General features: G+C 41.3%; 1 protein-coding gene across 2 annotated transcripts; it reads left to right on the top strand.

The window, feature by feature from the left end:
• Window positions 1-62: 62 nt before the first annotated feature.
• TMEM144 (transmembrane protein 144) lies at window positions 63-27,632 on the top strand. 2 transcript variants are annotated; one of them, XM_006261448.4, is made up of 12 exons: window positions 63-273; window positions 8,290-8,485; window positions 10,458-10,580; window positions 11,585-11,684; window positions 12,323-12,403; window positions 14,063-14,144; window positions 15,480-15,556; window positions 16,313-16,431; window positions 19,049-19,168; window positions 19,668-19,765; window positions 22,207-22,260; window positions 26,644-27,632. In XM_006261448.4, exons 2-12 carry the CDS (start codon window positions 8,365-8,367, stop codon window positions 26,725-26,727), a joined length of 1,059 nt encoding a protein of 352 aa, XP_006261510.1. In that variant the 5' UTR covers window positions 63-273; window positions 8,290-8,364; the 3' UTR covers window positions 26,728-27,632. The 2 variants fall into 2 exon arrangements, with proteins under 2 accessions (XP_006261510.1, XP_019336997.1); XM_019481452.2 differs by lacking the exon at window positions 63-273 and adding an exon at window positions 2,204-2,304.
• The last annotated feature ends 363 nt before the right edge of the window (window positions 27,633-27,995 follow it).

Raw genomic sequence — 27,995 nt, 5'->3', positions numbered from 1 at the left:
CATCAGGCCTGAGCACATAACATGAGACAGTTGCTGATACAGCACAGCCACCCTGGGGAAGAGCGTGGGACAGAAAGTTCAGAACAGGGATGATTTTCTGCTTAATAGGCAGTTTGAACTCTTCACCACTCACAGCACATTCAAGGGCAGTGGATCCCTTCAGCATTGTGTTTTAAAAGATAATAAATGGGAAGGAGGTGTGGTGTGGGAGTCTGATCACATGAGGAGGAGGAGTAACTGGGTGCAGGAAGTCGGAACTGCAAAGGAACAATTGTAAGTAAAGTCCCAGTGAAGGAAAGGGTACTTGTATGTCTAGGGTCTTGTAAAAAAGTTAGCAACGGGGCTGCAAGGGAGGGCATGGAGGTGACTGGCAAGAGGAAAACAAGAAAGGGAGAAACATTTGTACAAAGTAGAAAGGGGTGTTCATTTCCAAAGTCAAATAGACAGGGAGACTAAACCAGTGACTGGATTTGGGGTGAGGGGGAAGAATTAGAACTAAAAATTGAGGGAAGTGAATCCCACCATAGAGAATATACAAGTGCTACTTCTGAAATGAATGCTTCAGTGCTTAAATTAATGCTTCTCTGAGTATCTCATTCATGTTTTTGTGACGGACAGAAAGGGCCAAACTTCTGCTGGTGGAAATGAGTGAAACTATATTGTCTGGAGCTGAGTTCATTCTCCCCTTTAGACAATTTGGCCTTAGATCATCCACACAAAAACACTGCAAATGAGTGATTGCTGAAACAAAACCATGAAGGCAAATTAAATCTCTCACCCATGCAGGTTTTCTGTGAAGGGTAAAAGGATAACTAACACTTTTGTTTCACTTGTAACTATATTAAGAATGAATTATTTTTCTGCCACCTGCGTACTTGGTGGGGAAGTCCATGCTATGACAGTAGTTCATTTGAAATAACATAGCATAGTAAAACACAGCCTAAATAAGGGAGGGCCTGTATGTTTTTCATATTATTTAAGTACAGCGCTTTGAAAATTTAGCCTGCAGAATCATCTCTCAAACACTTATAATTACAGAATGAGAGCTTTCCTTAGCAAATCTCAGTCTTGCATCTGAATGTCATTGTAGTTTCTCTTTGATGTGCAAGAAATCTGTGACAATGAAAAAGAAAATGCTCTCTTGAATCTAAAGAAACTGCTAAGCAAATAACTGTCTGTGTAGCTTGTAACTTCTGAAATCCAAGTTTGTAGCATGCCTATATATCCCTGAGGAAGCCACAATTTCTCTCAAGTCTCAACGGTATCTTTTATATGCCTTAAGATGAAAATTCTTTCAAGCTGGATACTGTTTTCAGCTGTCTGAAAACAGCATGACATAAACTATGGGTACCACATACATAATAATTAGAAATCCGTGCTCTCTACCTGTGACTTGTAGGCTCTGGCCTGCAACATGTATATAAAACAAATGTCACTATGTCAATATTATGTGATATGTTTTTTCTTCCTAAAAACAATTCAAACCAAGTTGAGATACTGGTCCTGAAATTAAACCGGAGATCCAGGCATCATTGATCTCTGATGTCTGAGGCATCTGAAATTCTGAACCTATATTTCTGCAGAAAGAGCATGCATCTATTTCTGCCTTCAGGTTGTTGATTTTTCAAAATACTCATATAGGCTCTCATCTAATGACACCTATTCCATAAACTAAAAATCACAGCCTAATGAAAGGCTGATTATAAATATATCCATTTCAACACAGACTTTCCTCCACAGCCTTTATACATAAACACACACTGCCACAGAAAAGGGGTTTTGCACTGTGCTCAGAAGCAATCAATGTGGCTAGGGACACATTCAAGAAGTCTGAATTGATTCAGTCTTTGCAGGTTAGTTTAAACTGCAGAGAGTGAACTGGTTTGCAAGTGGATAGACATTCGGCACATGCCAGCAGTGGCTCAAGCCAAAAGACCGGGGGGACTAGAGCAGCCCTCCCTTCCACAGGGAAGCTTAACTGAGGTGGGGGCGGCATGGCCTGGCTCCAGCGGCTCCCTAACAGCCCGGAGCACACAGGGCTGTCCAGCCCGAGGGGAACTCTTCCCCCTCCTCCCTCCCCCATCCATGCAGGACTGGGAGGGGGACCCTACTTGGTGCTGGGGGGCTCCGCGCTGCATGCCACTGGCAGAGGGGAAGCCCCGCGCTGGACTCCGCACGGCTCCCTCCGCTCCCGGCAGTGCAGGGACCTGCGCAGTGGGGAGTGGGGGAAGCAGCCGGCTCCAGCGAGGGGCTTCCCGCGCTGCAAGTGCTGGAGCAGCAGGCTCAAGGAGCTGAGCCACAGGGGTAAGGCCGGCTCCGCTCCTTCCCCTTGCGCAGCCCCGGCAGGAGCCACGCCTGCTAGGGGGACGAGCACGCTGGCTTCCCTTCCCTTCCCTGCCTGCTGCTCCTGCCAGGCAGTGCGGGCTGCATGCCATGGGGGAGTGTGTGGGGATCCCTACGCCCCCCACCTCCGTCCCTTCCCTGTAGCTGGGGTCTACCAGCTCCAAGGGCCACTGCTGCAGCCCCCTCCGCGGCAGACAGGCTGACCCGGGCTGCACTGGAGCAAAAGAAGAAGGAGGGAAGAATGAACCCCCTCCCTGACCACTTTGCTTAATGGGGCCATGCCAGCCGGTGTCTCCCTTAGGGCTGGTCCTTGCTCCAGCTAGACAGCAGAAGGGTGGGGACAGCCCTTCTGTGGAGCAGAGCGCCCCACCCAGCCCAGAGAGCATGCCCGGATGCTGGGGGAGTCTGGTTTATGTGAAACCAGCAAGGAGTCTGGGACAGACATTGCATAAACCAGTTTGACCCAAATCAGTTTAGTCTGCTACTACATCAACCAGGTTTTTCTCAAACCAGTTTGAGCCATTTTCATATTGGTTTCTGTGCACTGAATGTCTGTTCTGTTAAAGGTTTAAACCAGCTTCTGATCGCTTAAACCGGTTTATATGTAATGTCTGTCCCTAGCCCTTAGGTCAGGGGTGGGCAAAATGCGGCCTGCGAGCCAGATGCGGCCCACCAGGCCATTCTATCCAGCCCGCGGGGCCCCTAAACATTTTAGAAAATTCATATTTATGTGCCCCTGGCTGCCTGTCATGCAGCCCTTGATGGCTTGCCAAAACTGAGTGAGCAACCCTCCGCCCAAAATAATTGCCCGCCCCTGCCTTAGGTCTATGTCCCTAAGAATCCTGTAAGGTAACTTTGTCAAGACAAGCTGATTCTGGATCAGCACCAGGCAGCATCTTTTTTCATCTCATCAGAGGATGCAGCACAACGCTATAGGGTGCCATGTGAATTCAGCAACCTGCTTCTAGGGATGTAGATGTAGGCTAAATGTGTTAGAAAAGCAAGTATTTTGAAGGAAAGAGCAAGTACGCAAAATTGATTGGAATTTGCAAACAGAGTTTTGAGTATTTATGTCAAATTTGGAATCTGCTGATTTTGAGTGTTCCTGAATGACTGTAAATTTCATAACTTCTGGTAGTGTTTATATTGCATCAGTAGTCGTTGATCTGTTAATTTAGTCCTTACTTAAGATTGACTCGTAGAGGGAAAAATATCTTTCATCTTTCTTCATTCTTTCAGACTATAAACAAGGAGTCTGAAAGGTTTTCCCACCCCTTCAACAACCTTTCTCTCCTGTGCTCTCAATTTTCTGTAGCCTTTTCCTCTTAAAATTAACAAAAATATCAAGTTTTGTCTTGATCATGGAGGACTTCTTGGTTGATTAATACAATTAAATTAGAAGTTCTCTCAAACCTTAATTGAAGTGACGACATTGTGTATTACAGCATGTTTTCCTTTGAGTGTCTTAGCTACATAGTTGTTAAGAAAAATATGGAGTTTTAAACAGTATAAATAAAAACCACTTCTCAGTAAATCAGAGGTTTCACTTCCATTGTACTTGAGATAGTTCCCCAGTCATATCAAATGCTCCAGAACGCAAAATACAAGAGGAAGTATCAAAGCGAAGTCTCTCTGTCCGCCCATCACATGCTTTTTCCCCTTGGCAGAAATATGCAAAGCATTTGGGGGCTCCTTAAGGCACCATAAGAAAGTTAAAAAGGGCATAAGATTATTTTATTCCTTTGAAAGACACTTAAAGCACTGTAGTGATTTACCCAGCTAAGGGCTACAGAAATAAATCTGCAAAATAAGCAGAATAATAACTATTGTCTGAATGTTCCTAACAACAATGTTCTTTCTTGTGCAAAAGCCATTTTCCCCACTTATGTGTCTGGGACAGACATTGCTTAAGCCGGTTTGACCCAAATCAGTTAAGTCTGATACTACATTCAACCAGGTTTATCCAATGTCCTCACTTCAATTAAGATTTAAGAAAGCTTCTAATTTACATGTGTCACGGCGGACTCTTTTAGGAGGGCCGTGATCTCCCCGAGGTCCCTCGCTCCACGTCAAGGCCGGCCCAAGGGCACCCTCTAATTCTCGCCTGCCACGTCTTGTTGGAAAATGTAATAGGGAGGCTGCCTTGTGTCTTCCCTGGGCACGGCTACTCGGGACCTCTGTCCCCGCAGTTCTTCCGGACCCCCTGGGGGTCTCCCGATATGATGGGTGCTCCCCAGACACCCTAGCCTTATGGGCTATGCGTGGCTCCAACCTCCCCTGATACCACGCCCCAAGCCTCACAGATGTTTCTGGACGCTGTCTTGTCACCAATCAACTCGCCCGCTCCCTCGGGCCTGCTCCATACACTCTATGGAAGCACCACCTCCGGGCTCTCTCTCTAATATACTGCTCCTCTCTTGGGGCTCTCAAGGCCGACTTTAGGCCTTCTCTTAGATATCCCCCACTCTGGGGTCTCAGTGCCCCCTCTGGGCTCTCTCTAAAAGTATTGCCCCGCCCCGGGACCCTTGTCCGCTCTGGGACTCTATAGTGAGCCTCCGGCCTTTCTGGCCCACCGCGCTGCTCTCCCCTTCTCTCAGGGCACACCGCGCTGCTACCCCCTTTCACTGGGGGCAACCGCAGCGCTCTCCCCGGCTCCGGGGTTAGCCTAGGCAGTAGCCATTCTCCCGAGGCTCACTGCGCCAGTACTGGGCCTCCTAACAATGTTGCCCCCTCTCTAGGGCTTACTGCTCCCGTCCTGGGGTTTCCCAATATTGCCCCTCTCGGGCTCCTCAATATTGCCCCTCTCGGGCTCCTCAATATTGCCCCTCTCGGGGTTTGCACTGATCCCCTTCTCTGGGACCTTCTGGGCCACACTGGGCTCCTCAAAGTGCCCCTCTCTGGGGCTGGGGTCTATGCACCCCGCACACAACCCAGGGTCTCAGTTCCCCACCCGCAACCCACTGGTTGCACTCCTCGCCACCAGTTGCACCTTCACTGGCGCACAAGCTGCACCTTCACTGGCGCTGGGGTCCCCATACCACTGGGGTACCTATGAGGATGCTGCACCCTCTTGGCGCTAGACTGCACCCTCACTGGCACTGGGGCCCCACCCCTCTGGGGTCCCTATGAGGCCTCCTCCAACCCCTACAGCCTCACCCAAACCTCTGGTATAATAAACAGAGCCAAACATAAACTCAAAGTACAAGCCTCTAGGCTATAACATAACTACAAGCCGCCTGGCCATAACTTAGTATCATGGCTTGAGCCTCCAGGGCTATCATGAGCTATACTTGCAATCTGACTTCTTTCCACATCTTGACGGAGGGAACTCCTGCCTTTCGAGTTGCTGGCAGGGAACTGCCAGCCTGGCCTCAGCCCTGGGCTCTATAAGGGCCAGGCCCTGCCTCCTACAGGCAGCTGGCTCCCCTTAGTTGCTCCGGCTGGCAACCCTCAGCTGGTCTCCTTATATCAGGCCAGGGCTCGCTCGCTCTCTCCTTGGCCGTCTCTCCTCTCTAGAAGCAGGGGCACCGGGGTGCCCTGCGACAACATGTATCAATCAATCAAGGAGTCCTCAAATAAATCGGTTTCAGCCATTTTCAAACTGGTTAATGTGCAATGAACATCTGTTCTGTTACAGGTTTAAACCAGTTTCTGATCACCGGTTTATGTGTAATGTCTATCCCTAGCCTGTAAAGATTAGCATGTTGACTCACTGAGTAAATAGACCTGCCTTATCCTTCAGCTGACACTTCATGCTTAGTGTTTCTCAACCTGTGATACTCTGAAGCTGTTGCAATGATTTATTATTTTTATTTTTATTATTATCATTTTAATTGTTTTATTATTATTACTAGTATTATTTTTATTATTATTATTTTTATTATTTTTTTACAAAAATAGTAAAAACAAAAAGGGTGAGAGAAGGAGACTTGAGTACAGTGATCTGGTGGATAACTCTTCTCACAGTGGGGTACTCCAAACCTAAGGGGGCTCCTGTATTTTTCTAAAAGAAAAATAAGCTGAGAATCCTCCAAAGAGGGGAAAAAAAATATAGGTGATTAAATGAACTGTACTACATGTGAGGACTAAACTTTTCGCCTGCTAATACTAATAGGTCCTTTCAGCCAAAACCTACTGAAACTGTTGATAATGCCATACCAGGGGAACTTACACTGAAAAATAAGGAAAGCAAGGTAAGGGGTTAAAGTAAAATGGATAGATTTCAGGGAACACAGCTCTTCTTGTCCATTAACAGCAGAGTGAACCTCCTCTCACTTACCTAGTCGGGCAAGAATTTCCTGTTTCAGTCGGCATCTCCTTTAACCACTAGGAATAGTCAAGAAGCATGTACAGCACTGCCATAATCTAGCGTAGGAGTGGCTATTGAGGGAGCTGGTCAAAATTTCATCCACTGTTTAGTCTCCAAAATTAACCTGATTTTCACATCCCTTAACACCTCTGAGACTCTAGTCACTTTTATTTTTGTAACCTACTCTTGGCAAATTGGGGGATATTTATGACCACTGTTATAAATGTGTTTTACTTTGTACTAGCAATATTTATTATATCTAAGTCTGAAGATCTCAGACTGCACTGGGATATTATTAAGCATACAAGTATATAATAGTATCACATGAATTTCACATCAAAGAACTTCCTTTATAATTACTACATAATGATGGTTTTGGGGATCTTTACACATCAAAATTCTAGCATTGCAGACAGTCATTTCATATAAACAAAATGTTTTACATTTTGTTGCCATCTGGAGCTATTTCCTGATAAACTCCCAGTAACTGATTTTTGCATGTAGTCCTCTAAGTCTGGTATTTCCAGAGTATTTAAATGCCTTATGTGCCGCTGTCTACATTAAACATAATTTCAATGACGAATGTGATAGCAAACAAATAAATACTAGATAATTACAAAGATAAAGGGAAAAATGGATAAATACTAGATCATTACGAAGAAAAATAAAGAGGAAAAAAACAATAAAAAGCTCTGCGGTACACTGTATCTAAAATCTACAAAAGAATATGAAATTCACTTACTTGCTAATACCAGGATGGTGGTTCAAAAGATTTTTTTCCATTACTAGGCCTAAAATAGTTTTTCCCTTGGGGAAATCCTATTTGCATGAGACTATGATATGAAATAAAATTCTGCAAGCTTTGTCACAGTGTTTTATTCCCCCCACACCACCTCCCACCCCCCAAATATTTCCATGGGGATTGAAAGAAAAAACTTGACAGGGTTCCTTCCTCCCTCCCCACAATCCTTCGCAGAAAAAAAATCAAGGGTCTTTTCCCTCACTTCCATGGGTTATAACATCTAGAGTAATCCATATGGCAGCTCTGTGCTTCAGTCCTCTCTCTGTGGGACCACAGAACCTGGGCTTCTGGGCTTGAGTCAATTAGAGACACGATACCAAGGTTTCTTTCACCCATAGAAGAAAGCTACGCATAACTGCCTAACCGTTGTCATCATGCAAACACAAAGAGGATCCAACCCGTTTGTTTTCAACCTGCTTCCAATAGCAACGTTCCAGAACCAGCAACTGCCTAATGAGGGCGCTCTCCTCTTAAAAAGCAACAGGCCTTCCTTTAAGCCTGATAATATGAAAGCTTAAGGGCCTTCCCTTAAGCTTTCATAATTCTGGATGATGGTCGTCTGTTCTCTAATGACTCATGTATTATATTTCTTAATGTTCTTCTCCAGAAAGTTCCTTTTAGGTGAAATATTTATTGTGTTCCATTAATTTCCACTGTATTTACATTTTAAGGTGGCCATTCACTTTGTCCTACATTATTCCTTACTTCTTTGCCTTTTAGGAGGTGTAAAAGTGGGATCTTTTAAACCTTCCTGCTATTAATGTGAAAAAAAAATTAAGCTATATTAAGAACCCTATGGTGTGGTCCTTTAACCTTTTCTATTTTTCAATTCCAGACTCTGGTTCCAGAAGGTATCTGAAAGGAATTTCATCAACATAGTGCCACAAAGGGTAGCACCCTCAAGACAGAGATGACCAACTTCGTAAGCAGCAATGAAACCGATCTAACTATCGGCTTTACCTCTTCTGCAGTAGCTATCTTCTTATTTGGGACAAACTTTGTACCTGTTAAGAAATTTGACACTGGTGATGGTAAGCATTTGGGGGTTTTCTTATATGTTTATTCTTGTGAGAACAGTAATTAAGTTTTTATATGAACTCTTACAAATGTTAAAATTCCTAGTAATGTCACTATCAATATCAGCCACAGCCTTGAACTATAGTGGCTTAGAAAAGGAAGTATCACGTTTTCACCTCACAATAATTTGTTTCACTGAAGCAATAATTTACATTTCAGACTGTGGCAAAACTGGAGAGGTCCTTTTATATGTTGTTGTGCACTTTAGGGTGGGCAGTATGCATTTAAGAAGTTTTGCTGACTGATAAAGCAAAAATGAGGTGCCTCTCTTCAGATTCTCAAGCATACCATGATAGACAAGGCTCTTTGGGTAAATCTGATATCTTTTCTTAGACCAACTCAAACAGTTGGAAAAATTCTTCTTAGCAAGCTTTCAAATTTTAAATACCCTTCATCAGGCTGAGGAAGCCCCTTCAGTTGTGAGCTCTTCCTGGATGGCATGAATAGTAAAGAAGCCAGAGGCTGATGTGATTACAGAGCCAATGACCATCATCTTCGAAAACTGATGGCAATCAGGAGAGGTCCTGGATGATTGGAAAAGGGCAAACCTACTGCCCATATTTAAGAAAGGAGAAAATGAAGATCAAGGGAACTACAGGATAGTCAGCCTCACCTCAGTCCTTGGAAAAAATCATGGAGCAGTTCCTCAAGGAATACATTTCTAAGCACTTGGAGGAGAAAAAAGTGATTACAAACAGTCAGCCTGGATTCAGCAGGAGGCAAGTCATGCCTGTCCAACCCGATTACCTTCTGTGATGAGATGACTGGCTCTGTGGATGTGGGGAGACTGGTGGATGTGGTGTGGATTGTGGTGAATCCCACAACATTCTTGAAGGCAAGCTAAGGAAATATGGGTTGGATGAACAGACTGTAAGGTGGATAGAAAACTGGCTGGTGCATAGGGCTCAGAGAGTAGTAATCAATGACTCGATGTCTAGTTGGTAGACGGTATCAAGTGGAGTGCCCCAGGGATCGATCCTGGGGCCGGTTTTGCTCAATGTCTTCATCAACGACCTGGAAGATGGCATAGAGGTGGGGGACATGACTTATGAGGAAAGACTGAGGGAACTGGTCTTATTTAGTTTAGAGAAGTGAAGACTGAGGGGTGACTTAATAGCAACCTTCAACTATGTGAAGGAGGGTTCAAAAGGATGATGCTAAACTGTTCTTAGTGGTGGCAGATGACAGAACAAGGAGCCAAGGTAATAGAATAGGTGTTAAATTGCAACAAGGGAAGTTTAGGTTAGATATTAGAAAGAATTTTCTCACTAGGAGAGTAGTGAAACACTGGAACAGGCTACCCAGAGTGGTGGTGAAAGCTCCACCCTTGGAGGTTTTCAAAACCTGACTAGGCAAAGTTTGGCTGGGATGATCTAGTTGGTGATGGTTCTGCTTTGAGCAGGTGGTTGGACTAGATGACCTCCTGAGGTCCCTTCCAACCCTTATTTTCTATGATTCTATAAAGTCTGTCCTGAAAGCTAGCAAATGTGTTACTGAAAAAGCCTGAAGAGGTGTGTCCCATACACTGCCAGTTAAGGCAACCTTAAAGTTGTCCTTTCTTGCACTGGAACCGACTCAGTGATAGCTACTAATGGAAGTGGGGGGAGCTCTATCTTCTTCAGGATTCAAGCAGAGCTCACATATACCTGTAATAACCTTAACAAAAAATTGCCTTTGGCTACTTCTCTACAGGGCATATGAGAAGCCAGAAATAAATGTCCCAAAGTACAACCTTTTTAAAATGAATTTAACACAGTTACCTTACAAAAAGGCTATGACCAGATTTCAGTTCTGTCTGCACAATTTCATATGAGATATAGTATGTTAACAAGAAGTAACTAGCTCCTACATACATTAATCTAAAAGTAATCTGACATTTAACTATTTCCTGTAAAATATTAACAAATTAATTTGTTTGCTTCCCAGGAATGTTCTTCCAGTGGATTCTCTGTGCTGCAATATGGATAGTTTCTTTGGTGGTCAACCTTATCCAAAAATGTCCCCAGTTCTGGCCTCTGGCTATGCTTGGGGGTTTTGTATGGGCTACAGGTAATAAAGAAGAGATGCTACTTCTTCAAAGATGTGACAAAACTATCTTCCCAGAGGAGACAATAACAATACTGAAGTAGTTAATATACAAAGTGTATCTTTTGTTATTCCAAAAAACACAGAACCCTGCCATTGCTGTATGTATTACCATGAACAAAATATTATATAATTACATCATTAATATTAAGTAACATTGGTCCTACACAGCTTCCCTTGTAAACCAATACCAAAACATCAGATTTTGATAATGACGAAAAAAAACAGATGGTGCTAAAGACACTTATATTTCTATATCTATTTAAAAGATATTTCTAGATCTATTATAAATCTATCTTAAATAGATACTGGAACTATATTGGCCAAGTTTTTACCAAAATGTACCTCTAAAGTAAGCTTTTGAACTAGTTACCTGATTTTCAAGTGTTGAACATCCAGCCCTTCCCTCTGATCACGGTGGAAGCTGCTGGGTGATAAGCACTGAGCTTTTTCCTAATTTATGGATTCTTCTCAAATTGGATTGACATAAATTAAACCTTAAAGACACATACAAGAAAGGAGTCATGAATTATCCAGTGAATAGTCAGAGACAGTCTTGGATGTTTTAATTTAGTTGATCTGAGAAAAATAATTTAAAACTTTAAAAGGCCCCTGAACTGGGCTACAGCTAAAAATGAGTGGCATTGCATAGACTAAAATTCTCTCTCTGTGGAGCAGAAATAACTCCATTAGTAGTGTTCTTCACTCTGTTAGTGGCTTCAATGCTAGCATGAGACTCAGTGAACTACACAAAACCATTCTATATGACATTCACAACTGTAGATTAAGAAAAATGGAAATGTGTGAGTATGGGTAGAAAGTTTAAAAATAGTCCTACATATTATATTTAGACTCTGATCTTGTTCAAGTCATCTGGCCTTATAAATCTTATTGAAATGCAAAGTGAAAATACGATTAGGATTTATCATTATAATAACATAATTTGGATTATGTTTTCTGTATTGCAGGTAATATTACTGTTGTCCCCATTCTTAAAACCATTGGCTTAGGTCTTGGGCTCTTAATCTGGGCTTCTTTTAATTTGCTAACTGGCTGGGCAAGTTCAAGGTAACTATATTTAAATCTTACGTTATACCCTATAAATGCTATCAGTTCTTCAATAACAATTCTAATGAAAACATGTTATGAATGTGTGTGTGTGTGTGTATAAATGCATTATTACTGGATCACATTTGCTCACTCAGCTGATTGAGAGTATAGGCATACAAGCAAGTTACTGTAGTTGTAGGGTGAGAACATACAGTGCATAGCTACTCTACTGAAACTACCTGCATGCGTGCTTTACCTTACTTTCACTGAGGCACAAACTACTCCACATTTACCTTGGGCCAAGAGCATGCACATGGACTGTGACCCCAGAGTAGCTGACGCTCTGTAAGTTCACAGTTTTCTTTACCTTATGTGACTTATTTGTGTCCTCAATGAACTTTTTTTCCATGTGCATGTAAAATGCTGTCCATATTCCATTAGTATTCTTCATAATGGTATATGGATAGATTTTTTTTTTCAGCCTGGACATTTAGGTGTACATATCTTCCTGTAAGATTTCACTTAGCATAAAACAATGGCTGTAGTCTGGACTTCAAAGGAATCACTTTCATGAATAAGGATCTTCAAGATTAGCTCTTAATGAAAATGTATTTGTAAAACCAATACAGTCAAATTAAATTAGTTAAATATTACAGGTTCGGTTGGTTCGGAATTGATCCAGAAGAGGTATCAAAACCCACCTTAAATTACATTGGAGCTACACTTTCTTTGTTAAGGTAAAATATTCTTCCTAATAATGAATAAGTTCTGTAATTTAAAAGATCATTGATTTAATCACTAAGGTGTAGCTTTAAAGACAGTGAAAATGGGTGAGTTTAATATATTTTTCTAAATACAGTTTAATTGAACCATAATTCATGACTTGCCCTACCCAGTGTTACAAAGGTATATTTTCAGAATTAGATGCATGCTTATTCTGAGATAATGGTTAAACCGGTCTTCATAAATGGAACAGCACATTTTTAATCCAATGTTAAATATCATCTTTAATAGCAAATGTAGACAGAGTAGTTTCAGTTACATTTCCAAAATGATTTGCTTGGCTCGAATTTTTTTACCGTGGAAATTATTGTATGGTAAAACTCCATAGAAAAAGCTAGGGGAGGAAATCTATAAAGAAAAAATAAAGAAATCTTTCATGGATTTCATCTCACATTGATCCAGAACTGTGAAGTTTATCTCCTTTCTACCCTTGGCAAAGAGTAGGTCCAAGACCTGCAGAATCTACTGGAAGCCACATTATCTCTTGTCCTACAAGTTCCCCAATTCCCAACACCATAGCTCTGAAGCCTCATTGCCAGGGATTCCCCTACTATTCCATTATCCAGGGTGCACCAGAAGGGCCTCTACACTTTTTTATGGAAGGTTTGACTATGGGCAAATCACTTTACAAATACTTAGGAAGGGATGACCTCTGCTCTTTAGAGCTCATAATCTGAACATTTCATCTTAGTTTAATGGGGCTGCAGGGAGAACTGTGTGTGTTTGTCTGTGAAAGAAGTTAGATTTTTGCTCCTTATATTCCTGCCTATTCTTAATGGTAGGTGAAGAGCCATGAAGAGGACCCTCCTTTCAAGGACCTGCAAGAAGCAGTCCATAGGCTTAGAATTAAACCAAACAAAATCAAAATAGAAAAATCAAACCCTGCCAATCCTGACTATTCATATTTTCCTGATTAACTTGAAAATTAAATGTGTAGGTCATATAATTGTTATTTCTACCTATCATAGAACCAGGCCTTCTAAGAGAGGCCTACCATAATCAATTGAAAAATGAGTAAAAACATAAATAAAAATCAGAACCCTCCTTAAGGGAAGGGGCATGAAACTCTCATTCTCAGATCACATCTTGGATCAAGCTCAGTGCAGTGAACTGCTGAGTGTCTTATTCAGAAACTATGAATAAAAGGAGCATTAAAAACATTTTCAATACCAGCACTAATTCTAGAAAAATGTAAAGAGAGTCTCATTAATTTGCACCTTATTTTTCCCTTCAAGTTGGGCTGCTGTAGAATTTCCCCTTGGATATCCTAGAACATATCTGTTACAGTCTGAAAATGAATTGTTGTGTAATGTCAATTGCCTTTGGAAAAGCATGTCAGAACAATGACACTTCAATACCTTTCTCATGATACAAGATAACTACAAGATCTCTATGATGTTCTGATAAAAGGTGCATTGGATCAATTTTTTTCCTGTAGTTTAAATATTTTTAAGCTAAGAATTCATTTCAAAGATACATTGAAGCCTGACAGTTGAATTCTAAGCAAAATAAGGAACAAAATGATAAGGCATTACATTGTTATCCTTCAGTATTAAATATTATGCTCCTATAAAGTGATGTGTGATATTTACTATTGTATTACCTCTTTACAGTGTGATCATATTTCTTTTTGTAAAAAGTGAAATTCCAAGTTCTTTAGCTTCACCAGAAGCTACGCCTTTATTGGATGAGGCAGTAAGTATGCTATACTTATTCTACAGCAAAACATACAGTAAAAACATATATCAGTAGAAAAAGTAGTTTCTTAGCATTAACCAGATGTATAAATGCTCCTGGTGAAATGGAAAAATTTAGATACAAGCAGATAATTTGTATCTAAACATCAAGTTATGGGTAGTGTAAGATTAATAAGATTTAACAGAAAAGAATTTTCCCAAAGTCCTTTCTTGACTGGCTTGTTTTATATGGCTCAGAAACCATTATGACAGAGCTCATATGAAATAGAGTTTATCCTCCCTGCGTCTGAGAAGGAAACAATTTTATGTACAGTTTTTGAAGCCCAAACCAAACTGTAAAATGTAGAATATTTTGATTAAAGAAAACATGCTGAATAACTTTTCATCTAGATTCTCCTGCATCACAGGGCAGAGAAGCAGCTATGGCTCTCTGATTCTCCATCCTGACCGTACTAAAGGTTAGAAGTCAAAGGCTGTGTCTATGCAAGACCCCAACATAGTGGCATAACATGGCAACAACCATGATGCGACACTAATACGTAGTATTATTAGGCTACTGCGCAGTAGTGCTACTACACAATAGTGTCACAAAAAATATGTTCATTGGTGCTACTGAGCAGTAACTTGGGTTACTGCACAGTCATTTAGTACTTGTTTGTACAAGTACTAAATGACCACAGTACCGACTGTGCAGTCAGCATCTCACATAGACGGAGCAAGCAAGCAAAGGTAGCTGGAGAACTGCATGCTTCAAACACTTGCCCATGCTGGCTTGCCTGATGTAGAGGCTACAGTTAGAAAAGCATAGTAACCACTAGAGTCCACCAGGTCAGGGAAAACCTTAGTCGAGTATTATCTGTGTGTGAAACAAAGAGAACAGATAATGGTATACAACCTACTTGTATTATCAAGAGGGATACAGTGCATGCGTGAGAAAATGGAAGCAAGCAAAACTGGTTTACGACAAAGGACATGCACAGCCAGCAGCATAATAGGAAAACAAATCAATAACACCTCAAGACTGAAGAATCCACCAAACTTAAGGGAAGACAAGTTTGAAATCAAAAATTGATTCCGATCAGTATTTTAGTTTCTCTTTCTGCAATGTGGTGAGTTCAAGCCCACAGTCAAGCAGTTTTATATTTTGAAGCGTTCCATATCATAGTCCAGTCTTTTTGGTTTGGGTTTATTTCCCAACACATTTCTCTTTTGTGAGAAGGTTTTAATTTCCTTTTCTACAGTGTGAGACACTTTCATTTTTTCAGTAAAATAGGGAAGCAGTTTTAATAATTTTAAAAGCATATGACACAAAAATTGCTACTGTTGTCCACAGCCAATCAACTATTCTGTAAACACCAGTTCTGATACATCATGGGTGGACAATTTTTCTCCAAAGGGAAAAAGAATGATGTAAGTAGTTACCATTTCTTTTCTTCATTCTGGTTATGGTTATGGGCAGGGGCATCTTAAAGTTGCTTAAATATAAAACATGAATTTATATATTTAAATATTACAATGGATGTGAAAATGCAGTTTAACTTAGTATTCAGATAAATTTTAACTTGAATAAGGTGATTATTGGTCTACTTGCTCAATAGCCTCTCTCACTTTCCTCAATATTAGTTATAGCAAAGATGATCTGAACTGTCTAGTAGAGATCACTTAAGATACAATTTCATTGCCTTCTAAATTTTCCCAAATGGGTTATTAGGCCACCCTAGTACACTGTAGTGTCTTGTCTTTAACTTAAATTGTAAGCTGTTTAGGGCAAGAACTGTCTCTTTACAACATTCTTGTCCTTTCCTTTTATGTGTCCTTGCAACAAGGTATTTAGCAGGATTTGTAGATTCATTGGAATCTGACAGGCCATGCTGTGAGTGCTTCTGCTATGGCCTTGAACCTGCAACCTCTGAGTACCTTAGTGCCCATATCACCCCAGCCCCCACTACATTACAGTACAGTACCTAGTTCAGTCAGATCCTAGCTAGGGCATACATGCAATACTATATTATATTATAAAAAATAATGTGCTGGACAGTGTAATTTCTGTAACATTCTTAGCACTTTCCATATAGCAGTATGTTTTACACAGTATCATTATAATCTGGATGCGTCTTAAGTAAACTGATGAATAATGATTTCTTTTTTCTGCCTTTTCTGTTTAAGAGGCTGTAGCCTAGCAGTAGTAGCTGGAATACTATATGGTTCCAGTTTTGTGCCAGTACTGTATATCAAGGACCATGGAAGAAGAAATGGAACTCTATACACAGGAGCAAGTCAATACGGTAAAGACCAATAAGCTTTTTTTGCATTTCCCCTTGTAACAACCGCATATCCTAGTTGCCTGAGAAGTAGACTTGGTGATTCTTAAGCCTTCTTCCTCTGGTGATATATGGTGATGAATGACTTATTGTCCCTGATTCTCCAAACCCTTGCCTAATAAGTAATCATTTACTTCTGGGCAAATCAATGCAAAATGCTAAATCGAAATGGTAATGTTGATATCCACTATTTCTTGATGTAAGTAACCAAACAAAGTATGAGGCTGGGGAGGATTTAAAGGGAAAAAAAACACCTTAACTGATGTGATAAAAAACAATAGCCAATAAAATTTTCAAGAACAAATCGCATCAAATCAACAATAGTTACTTAATTATTTTAGTGAGTAAGGGGAAAGAATTAGATGTGGTATCTCTTGACTTTAGTAAGTCTTTCAAATTATATACTTGAAAAATATCAGTGGTTCTCCATCAAACTAGAAACAAGTTCAAGGGGCAGGTAAAGCTACCTCCTGCAAGTCTATCTCACCACATTGAACAGTCCTATATGCTTTTTCTTTTCCATCTCCAATAGTTCACAGTCTTCTTGCGCCACTGTCAATCTCGTAATCTTGTGGTCCTCTTCCACAATCTGCATGGACTTCACCACATACTTATCCCAAACTACTTGTCAGTCAGGTGAACAGTGTGTCTTTTCTCATTGGTATTGTCTACTGGCTACTGTACTCTTCGTTACATCACATATGCCTGTAGAGTACATAAGTTTGGGAAGGCAGAGCAAACAAGAAGAGGGTCTCACAGAATAACTTCAGGAATGGGACATTAGGCTGAAACCTAAGGATCCATATTCTTGATTCAAAAGGTTTGGTGATTATAGTTAAAAATAAGGAGATACAGTAAGTGAAAATATAGTAAGTGATTTTAGGATTGTGTTATCAAAGACCATGAAGACATTTCCTTCCAAGATAAACACATGAATAAAACAGCCAGTACTTCCTCCAATTCCTCCACTACCCCACTTTTTTCAGGAATTTAAATGAAATCAATGTTTTACAATCTATCCATTGTATTCTAGCCATCTCTTTGTTTCCTAATTGTCTTCCAAAGGGAAGTTATTTGAAGAGGGGAAAAAAATCTCACTTGCATTTCATTTATTCTAAGGTATCTGAGTAGAGAGATGATGCAGTATACCCTTGTAATGCTCTCTGGAAGCAAACTAGCCACCAAAAAACTATAAGCTCAAAGAAAGAACCAGATCCAAAGAGTTTCCAACAGTTCTCACTGAGCTGATTGCCAAATTACTGCAGAAAATTTGGCAAACATAATACAGTTTGCTGAGAAGTAGTGATTAACTAAAACCCTGCAACTGTCATCATATACAATCTGTCTCTTACTGAATATAACACTTTATAATATAGTAGAAACTAGACAACTGTTTCATTGCCTTTTTTCCATCTGTGGCAGAATGAGGAAACAGACACCAACATGCCATGCTATATCATACATTTTCTTTTTTTCAGTGCTTGCACAAGCACACTCCATAAAGAGTTCATTCATTTTTATAGTGACCACAAGTGCACTACAGACTTCACTATTGATACATAAAAAGCAGGTCCCTATTCTAAAGAGTTTAACATGTGAATGACAAGACAATTGCATATTGCATACATAAGGATAGGGAGGAGGAAGGCTATAGATAGGCTGCAGGCCATTGGATTACAGATTCACTCAGTTGAGTCCTTCATAAATTTCAGTAGCTTCTAAACTGATAGAAAGTTTTTTTGTAGAATGGTGGTTAGCCATGTTAGTCTGATCAGGCAGAAAGTAGGGCAGGGTAGCATCTTAGGGCGTTTATACACATGTTCGGGGGGGGGGGGGGGCTGTGTGGTTTAATTACAGTGTCTTTAAGAGCCACTCTATTAAAGCAACTAGAGCATCTCATATGTCAGCGTCCCCACACTTCAAAATGGCAGAGGGGGTGCTTTAAAGCTCATCAAACAAATTTTAGATAAAGCACCCCTGCTGCCATTTTGAATCATAGTGACACTGATACATGACGCATGGGAGGCTGCTGGAGCACAGTAATTGCTAAGCTCCAGCAGACTCGATTAACCGAGTCTGCTCCAACGCGCTGCAATTACAGTGCATTGAAGGAGCCTCACTGCTCATATATAAGCACCCTTAGAGACTAACTGGTTCAGAGAGCTATGAATTTTTGTAGGTAACAATCTATTATATTAGATGCCATGAGAAAGACTTTTTGTGGGTAATGCTGTAGAACTGAGGTGAGAATTGAGGTTTAAGTAAGACGTTTCAAAGCATAAGTGCATAGAAAAATTCATGAAAGTGTTGGTGAGAAAACTACTTGTGGATAATATGGTCAATGCACCGAAGCCCCATATTTAATTTAAACAGGTAGGACTAACTACAACTATAGCCATATTTGCAACCATATTTGTATTACATGTGGACAATGCAGCCATGAGCAAACTTCAGATTATTACTATGAATGCATTTTATACTTATGAACAGTATGCCTGATATGTCATAGAATAAATTTAGTAAAATACTCTTAATAACCAAAGTAAGACCTTAGAAATTTACTTTACCACTTCTGTTTCAGATTTAGACTATGTCTTTGCACACTTTAGTGGAATCTTCCTTACAAGTACCATCTACTTTCTGATCTACTGTATAGTCATGAAAAATAAACCTAAAGTTTACCCTGAAGCTATAATACCAGGTATGACTATTTTTTATGTGGCTGTTCATTTCACTTACTTTCTCTTAACACCTCAACTCTTCTACTAGAATTAGTACAAGCCATATTTGGGGGATTTTAGGTAGCTCTTGGGAGTTTGTTCATTTGAACTCTTATGAAAGAGTATATTTATTAAGGGAAAGTAATTAGTAGTGGTCCAATTTGAAATGTGAAGTGCCATACAGAGATTTGTTAATGTAGATATTTTGCCAAAACTAAGAAAAGATGGAAATTGAAAAGTACAGCAGCACCCAAGAAATTATAAATCTGAATTAATTGGGTATTTCCATCAGAGATGGTAATCTTTCTTATGAGTTGAGATTTAATAATCTAATAAATTTTGTTAATGTTTTAAAGATACTAAAATATTTCAATCTTGTTTTACATTGTTAATACTTAGGTTGATCTTTCACAACTTGTGGTAGACAGCCTAAAGTGTTGTTGGACATAGTTTTCTATGATTGTGATTTATTGTTTTTAGGATTTATGTCTGGTATACTTTGGGCAATAGCCAATTGCTGTTGGTTCATAGCCAATCACTACCTCAGTGCTGTGGTCAGCTTTCCAATAATTACTGCTGTAAGTATCTAAAAACAATATTTTTCTTTGTGCCAGGTTTTCCATTTTTTTCAGAGAAAGCTGCAACTTCAGAGTGTCTGTTATACCCAGCCTGCAGACTTTTCTCAAAACACTGTTACTTCTTCTGCTTGTCTTCATTTGCCTTGCCATGTTTTTAAGAACATGTGCAATTGTGATGAATGCCATCTTGGCCAAAGTCAAATTCAGGATCTACCAAATGAGTAAGAGAATCGGGCTGTGTTGCTCGTGCTGTAACCCTCAGCTGTTTGGGGTTGGAATGGAGAATGCAATATACACTGGGTTGTGTATACGCCTCTCACCTGCCAAGATCACATGATTTCATCTTGGCAGTTATATTTTCTCGGTTTTTCACAAGTTATGACGTTTCTGTCTCAAGAATTAACTTGGAATTAAGATATAAATTCTGCTATTGGCCTTTATGTACACGAAGTGAGACTTAAACGATATTATAAACAATGAAAATAATACAAAGGTACTATTTGTGTGAGGAGGTGAGCAGAAATTTGCCTATGTACATGTATAAGGCAGTACATATAATGCATCTTTAGTCTTTTGGAAATGCTTACATTTTACCCTCTGCTTAGTACGAGTTATGAGCTCACAAGCTGATCAGTAGAACCTCCCAAACCAGAAATAGTTTAACCAGAAGCAGCAGTCATGTAACATACCCACTCTAGCATGTCTCTGAGAGTAAGCTAATTAGTTCTGCTGGGAGCTATGGGCATATCACCATATTAATGTGGTTATACTGCTTTCATTTCAGGAGTACTAGCATGTATAGAACTATCCCAGACAACTCTGCACAGTGCAAAATAGTGACATACTGTGATGTGAACTAATTAGCTAATTAGTCCACCCACAGTATGATGCACTAAGCTAGTGATACCACTTCCCATTTGGGAGGTAGTACCATATTTTCTCATATATCACACGTCCCCAAATAAGGCATGCACCATGTTTTTGGACAGTAAAATGTAGGAAAAATAGATTTCTTCAGAGTCATGGCTGACTGCATAACAGAATAACTCTTCCTGAAAAGCCAGAATATCTAGGAAGTGTGATGTCCCAAGAAACAGTCTGGGTGAGGATCTTCCTGATATGACATGACAGTGACAGGGCTAAGCCCAAGACACTTGTAAGGGCAGTAGCAAGACTGTTGCTTCTTTACTATAAATAGTTCTTTCTTTAAGTTCCTTCAAATGTTAAAACATTATTTCCATACCACAAGCCTCATCAAGACACTACAGACTGCAGAAGCTCAGATGCCCTGAACCAGATGAATTGCTCCTTCAGGCACATCTACAGTTCTACAACTATCGGAGTGCATCAACATGTTTGATGCCCCCTTTGGGCAGGGGGCTGGACTCGATGATCTTCCGAGGTCCCTTCCAGCCCTAATGTCTATGAAATCTATGAAATGTGTAATTAATGCACTCGAATTTACTGTGCAGTAAATTCAGGCTTATTAAATTGCTCCTGGATGCACATATAAATGTGCACCCAAGTTTGGAGCAAATTGAGCCTGACAGGACCAACCTAGTCCAGGGCTGCGCCTGCCCTGCTCTGCCCCCCTACAGCTGTAGGAGGAGCTTCAAGCTCCCCCACCCCTGGGTACCAGCCCTGAGCTGGCAGGTAGCACTGGGGTCATGCCTGGGATCTGGGTGGCAGGGGAGAGCTGTCCCTGGCTCTGGGGGCAGCTCCTAGCTGTGCAGAGCTTGGGGTCAGCTGTGGACAGTGCTCCCAAGGAGCACATACAGGTCCAAGCCACTGACTGGGGAGAACCAGAACCACAGTGGGAGTGGGGCCTGAAGCTTCCCTGCAGTTTGTGTCCTACAACTAAAGGGGATGTTAGGGGAGGCAGCAGGGACCACACAGCAGCCCTAGGGCTGGGAGCTGCCCTTATGCTGCTGAGCAGCCAATCCGATTCCTAACTAGGCTGTCCAAGCCCCTGTTCCCCCGTACTACCTGGTATAACATTGGAGCCCAACCCAACTTGTCACCAGCCTTGCCTAACTCTGAGGCTTCTGAGGTTTCTTTAGGCTGGCTGTCCTCTGCATGGTTACTTCAGTGCAGAGCTGCACCCAGTGTACCTGCAGAGCTCTCAGCAAGGGGTAGGCAAGCGCTGGTACAAGGTGAAGCTGTGAGCACACAGCCCCATGCAGAGAGCAAGGTGCAAGCACCATGGGGACATGGGGGCTGCAAAAATTTTGGGGAAGCTAGGGAGTAGTCAGTTGACCATGAAATCTCATCCTGTATTCATGCTTCAGGTAAGGTTTGCTATCTAAAAAATATATCCAGCCAATATATCCAGGCAGTTCAGGTAATATTTAAATGTTACATGGGCATCCTGGAAAGGCCATTGAGAAAGAATCCACTATAGAAAATGCTGTATGTGAATAAAAACTAACCTTACCTTTTAGGGCCCTGGATTTATAGCTGCAATGTGGGGAGTCCTTGTATTCAAAGAGATAAAGGTAAGTCCACTAGTATCCTAATTATTTCACTTGTACCTGACTCAAAGAATTGCATGTGAATCCTGAGATTTTAGGATACATGGCACAGTACAGTATCTGTAAGACCTCATCTTCATGTCTAACCACTGGATAGATGAAATGCAATTATACAAGAGAAAATTTTTCAAGAAAAAATATTTGTGACATTCCCATTCTATAGGTACAGAATTCAGTGAAGGCTAATTTACTCTTTCACGAGTGTAATGTAGATATAGCCTCAGGTATAATTTAGATCTCCAGCTCCAAGAGAGTGATGCTAAAACCCCCCACCTAACTTTATATGCCCCTAACAACTATAAACAACTCGGTTTTTGCCAGTTTAATGATCTAAGCATCTAAGGTTCTCATTCTGTATATGAATGTATGCAGTAGCCTGATAGTAAAAGCACTGGACCAGGATGTAGGGCATCAGGCCCAATTTCCTACTGTATCTAACGACTTTAAAACCAACGCCTCTCACCTGACAAGCATCTCTTTCCCCATTTGAGAATTATCTGCAAGTCAGTTGAATATCCTCAGGAGATATGTCCAAATATTTGCAATATAGGAGTAATTCACAAAAGCTATCTGTGACACAACCTGACCTTGGATGCGGTCTGATGTGCCTTTAAGACACACTCCTAGGGTGTTCTCACATCTTCAGGGGTGCCCTTCAGCCCCAATCCTTTTCTGCCATCTGCTGCTTGACCACTGAGAACAAACTGAGGTGCTCCAAAGGTCACTTCTCTGACTCATGGCACCTCAGCTTTAGCTGCTTCACCCAGGTCTCACCAGCTCTTAGCAGAGGGGATTTTGCCAGCTAGAAGAATCACTCCTATGTCCAATTACGTGCTCAGAGATCATAGATCGTCCTTCTTGGGAAGAGGCCTGCCTTTATGATAAACGCTCTGAAATCACTTTTGCCATTGACAATAGTAAAATATAAAATATAACAAAAAGAGTTATTTAAAAACAAGAGCAAAAGTAAGACATCAGTAACCATACATTGAGATACAGAGTTATAGGAACAAACAAATAGTTTCATAGTCGTTAGGGTTGGAAAGGACCTCAATAGATCATCAAGTCCGACCCCCTGCCCTGGGCAGGAAAGAGCGCTGGGGTCATACGACCCCAGCCAGATGCTTGTACAGTCTCCTCTTAAATACCCGCAAGGTAGGGGAGAGTACCACCTCCCTTGGAAGCCCATTCCAGATTCTGGCAACCCTTACCATAAAGAAGTTCTTCCTGATGTCCAACCTGAATCTGCACTCTGTCACTTTGTGGTCATTGTTCCTGGTTATTCCAAGGGGTGCCCTGGTAAACAGAGTATCTCCAATTTCTTGCTGACCCCCTCCCTCCCCCAATGAATTTGTAAATGACCACAAGATCCCCTCTCAACCTTCTCTTGTGGAGGCTGAACTGATCCAGGTCCCTTAGTCTCTCCTTGTAAGGCCTTACCTGCAGGCCCCTAACCATATGAGTGGCCCCCTCTGGACCCTCTCAAAGTTATTCACGTCCCTCTTGAAGTGTGGCACCCAGAACTGGACACAGTACTCCAACTGCGGCCTCACCAATGCCACATAGAGGGGAAGTATTACCTCCTTGGACCTGTTTGTGATGCACCTGCTAATGCATGATAGAGTGTGGTTAGCTTTACTGATTACTTCATCACATTGATAGCTCATATTAATCTTGGAGTCAACTATGACTGTGTTGTGCTGCTGAAAAAGTCATCTCCTAGCCTATAGGTGTGTTGGTAATTCCTTCTCCCATGGTGCAGCAGTTTGCATTTGTCTTTGTTGAACTGCATCCTATTCTTTTCTGCCCACTTTTCCACCCTTTCTAGGTCCACCTGGATTCGATCCCTTCACATTAGTGTGTTAACTTTACCCCACAATTTTGTGTCATCCACGAATTTGGACAGAATGCTCTCTACGCCCTCATCCAAGTTGCTGATGAAGACACTGAATAGCATAGGTCCAAGGACCGAGCTTTGGGGGACCCCACTGCCCACATCTTTCCAGGTCGATACCGACCTGTCCACCACCACTCTCTGGGTGCAACCCTTAAGCCAATTTGCCACCCACCTGACTGTGTAATCATCTGTCACAGCTGCTCAGTTTGTTTATGAGAATAGGATGAGACACTGTATCAAAGGCCTTCTTAAAATCCAAGTAGATGACATCTACCTCGACTCCTGCATCTAAGCATTTTGTGACCGGGTCATAAAAAGAAATAAGTTTAGTCAGGCAGGATTTACCTGCTATGAACCTGTGCTGGCTGCCCTTCAGCATTATTTTTCCTGTTGGGCTCCCACAAATGTGATCCTTGATAATTTTTTCAAAGGTTTTCCCAAGGATAGAGGTGAGACTAACCAGCCTATATAATTACTTGGATCCTCCTTCCTCCCCTTCTTGAAAATAGGGACCACATTGGCCCTTTTCCAGTCCTCTGGGACCTGACCTGAGCACCATGAGCACTCAGTCAGCCATGCCAGTTGCTCTGCTATGATACTGGACAATTTCTTCAGCACCCTTGGATGAAGATCATCCAGGCCTGCTATCTTAAACACATTCAGCCCCTCCAAGTGTCCTTTTACTAGGTTGGTGCAAGCTGTTGGTGGGCTGGTGTTCCTCCTGTACCTTTCAAATGAAAGAAAAAAGCAATAGCCTCACCTAACCCTGCATTTAAGAATGAAGCTTTTATGCAGCTCCAGCAGGTTAGAAAGCAGCTCCTGCCTCCCACCTTCCATCAGCCTGTTTCACTCAGCCCATATCCTGTGCCCAGAAAAAAACAACCTAAAAACAAACACTTTCTCTCACGGAAAGGTTTAAGGACAGTTTCTTATCTGGCCATTAGAATCATTATCCTTTAAATCAGGGGTTTTCAACCTTTTTGAATCTGAGTACCCCAGTGGCCAGATGCCGAGAATGAGGTGGGGGAGGAAGCGCATGGTCGGATGCAAAGGGGTGAGGTGGGGACAGCATGCCAGCAGGTGGGGATGGAGCGCTGCTTCCTCCCAGGAGCAGAGTCAGGGCGGAGAAGCTCACTGGGCTGGGTTAAGGGCAGTGGCGCCCCTCTGTGGGGTGGGGAAGCTCACTGGGCTGGTGTGTGGCCATGTGCAAGCTTCCCTGCCCTGGCAGCACTCCATCCCCGCCTGCCCGCACACACCTCCTACGACCGGTTCAAGTACTCCCAGGGGTACCCCCGGTTGACAACCCCTGCTTCAGATCCTTAGGGAGCCCATACTGCGCATATAATTTACTGTCCCCTGGACTACAGGAGGCATTTACATTAAAAATGTAAATTCATCATTATCTCAAAGGGCATAACTCAAGAGCCTTAGACCAGCGTTTCTTGAACCCAAAAGTGTGTCACAAGAATATATGAAAGGGTCATGAACAAACTTTAAAAATTCTCTTTTAAATGAGAAAAAGGTGGGAAACAGTGGCTTTTCCCTTGCAGGCTGGCAAGAGTTCTAGCTTGCAAGGGGCTGTTTGGGGCCCCCCATGACCCACGCATGCCCCTCTTGCCCCACACACCCACCCCTGCCCCACACACTAGGTGGCTCAGGGCGGGAGGCAGCAGGTCAGGAGTGAGGGGCACTGTGTCAGGATTGGTCATTGATGTCTACAAGTGGGCCCTGGTACAAAAAAAGGTTGAGAACCACTGCCTTAGACAACATACAAAAGAGTCTATTTGACTGGTTATTAAACATACATATGTCAGATGCTAAGTCTTCACAATTACTTCCCTCAAGTGTGAATAAGTGAGGATTGCTTAAGTTAATAAGTGCTCTACTAAACAGTCTTGAACATAGTATGAAACAAAAATTACTTTCATGTCAAATACCACAATTCATACAGACATAATAATTATGTATGTATGTCTCTACCTATATGCAGAGACAGCGCATGCCATATCAGTCAATGAAACTGAAGAAAACATGCATGCCTTCCACAAAGACCTCCAAATATTGTAGGTTCATGATGCTATCTATCCTATAATAATTCTGTGAATTGTTCAAAGCAGTTGATTGGGTAGTCCGTGCAGACCTACTGGGACTTCAATAACTTCATAAACTTTACTTGAGGTACATTTGAGCGGGGTTTGAATAGACATAGGTTCAGCAGGATGAGAAGTCTGTTTTTTCTTTTAAATTAGTTGAATAATGTGTGTCCAGAAATAACTTCTGTGAACATTTTAAAACTTGCTTCTGAAAACATGACATTCCAGAAAACTCATTCATTCATGCAATCTACTGTGCATTCTATTAAATTTTACTTTGAGGTGGTAGGGGATGTTGTGTTTTGTTTTTAACAAATATTCATTGTATTTTTCTTTTCTCTTTCTTTGGCCATACAGGGATGGAAAAACTATTTGTTACTCATAGTAGCATTCATTATCATTTTAGCTGGCTCACTCTGCACAGCTTTTTCTAAAGTTTAAAATGATTGCAGAGACCAGCAGATGGTGCTATTGTCTAATAAAATACATTGTGAAGAAGATTACACCTCTATCATTTTTAAAAGGACTATTTATTGTGACAATGAAGGTAAATTAAGCAGATATTCATATTCAAGAAATTTTATCCCAATGGAACCATTTTTTTCATACCTGAAGCAAGCTTTGGATAATATAAGAAAAAAACTTTTTCAATATACTCTTCTAGAAGATAAGCATTGGCCTGTGTAATTGCAAGAACAAAAACTGTAATCAAAGGGCTGTCGTTATTTAGAATTATTTAAATTCTAAAAATTTTTATTTTATAATTTACTGGTTTTCTGGTAGTGTGGTACCTAAATAAGTTCTCACAGAATAATCATAAGTTCATTTCACTTTTGTAGGTGGAGGAAAAAGGGAACATTAATGCTAAGTGCTTAATATTTTACTGAATTGCAAAAAAAATGAACATATAGGACATTTTGGCTTCTTAGTTTCCTGAGAATGTATCCTTTTGGAATATCCTTGTTTACACTAAGATAAAAAGACATGCCAGCAAAATCTCACTGAAGCACTTTTTTCTTTAAAAGACAACTATCTATAAAAATGTGTTTTGCATAAAAATGTTATCTGCTTTCTACTTTATCATTTACAATGTGAAAGCTTTTTTATTGTTGTTATGAATCACAAATGATTGTTTATAATCATCCAGTTCTGTTCAGAAAGGCATTCATTCATGGTTATGTTTAAATTATGCAAATATTCTGTATCAGAGGCATGATTTCTGTGGCATTTTTTTCTACAATCTGTTGAGGGGTATTGGGAGGAACTATGCAAATAAACATTTCATTCTGTCACTAGGACTGTTACAATACAAAATAAAAATACAATCAAAAGCTTGTTGCCAGTAACCAATTATTGTGCTTTTTCTTCCTTTAGCAAATTTGATGCTAAAGGTATAGATACCAATATAATATTTGTCAGTGGCAATGCATAGGGGGTGCCCGGGGGTAAATGTGCACCCCCTGAGAGCACTGGTGCACCCCCTGAGAGGCCGCACTCTCTGCTTAGGCAATGTGCAGGGGGGGCAGGCGGGAATGCTGGTGCCCCCCCTGTGAGCACTGGCCGGGGAGTGAGAGTGCCGGATGAAGTGGTGCAGCCACTTCCGGGAGTGGTGTGGCTGCTTCCCAGTCGCCTCGATTACCCACAGGGACGCACACACCCCCGGGTCGGTGATATTGGCCTTGGTGGGACATCACCCCCCCCCCCAGTCA

Source organism: Alligator mississippiensis, chromosome 2 (genome assembly GCF_030867095.1).
Source record: "Alligator mississippiensis isolate rAllMis1 chromosome 2, rAllMis1, whole genome shotgun sequence".
Classification (NCBI taxonomy): domain Eukaryota; kingdom Metazoa; phylum Chordata; order Crocodylia; family Alligatoridae; genus Alligator; species Alligator mississippiensis.
Note: the sequence above shows the minus strand (reverse complement) of the source record. Positions and strands in the feature narration are given on the sequence as shown.

What these genes read in the sequence shown, in the direction of transcription:
- TMEM144 (XM_006261448.4), top strand. Translation starts at nt 8,365, where the DNA reads ATGACCAACTTCGTAAGCAGCAATGAAACCGATCTAACTATCGGCTTT. An exon ending in ACTGGCTGGGCAAGTTCAAG is followed by an intron (nt 11,685 to 12,322) that starts GTAACTATATTT and finishes TAAATATTACAG; the next exon opens with GTTCGGTTGGTTCGGAATTG. An exon ending in GCTTTCCAATAATTACTGCT is followed by an intron (nt 19,766 to 22,206) that starts GTAAGTATCTAA and finishes CTTACCTTTTAG; the next exon opens with GGCCCTGGATTTATAGCTGC.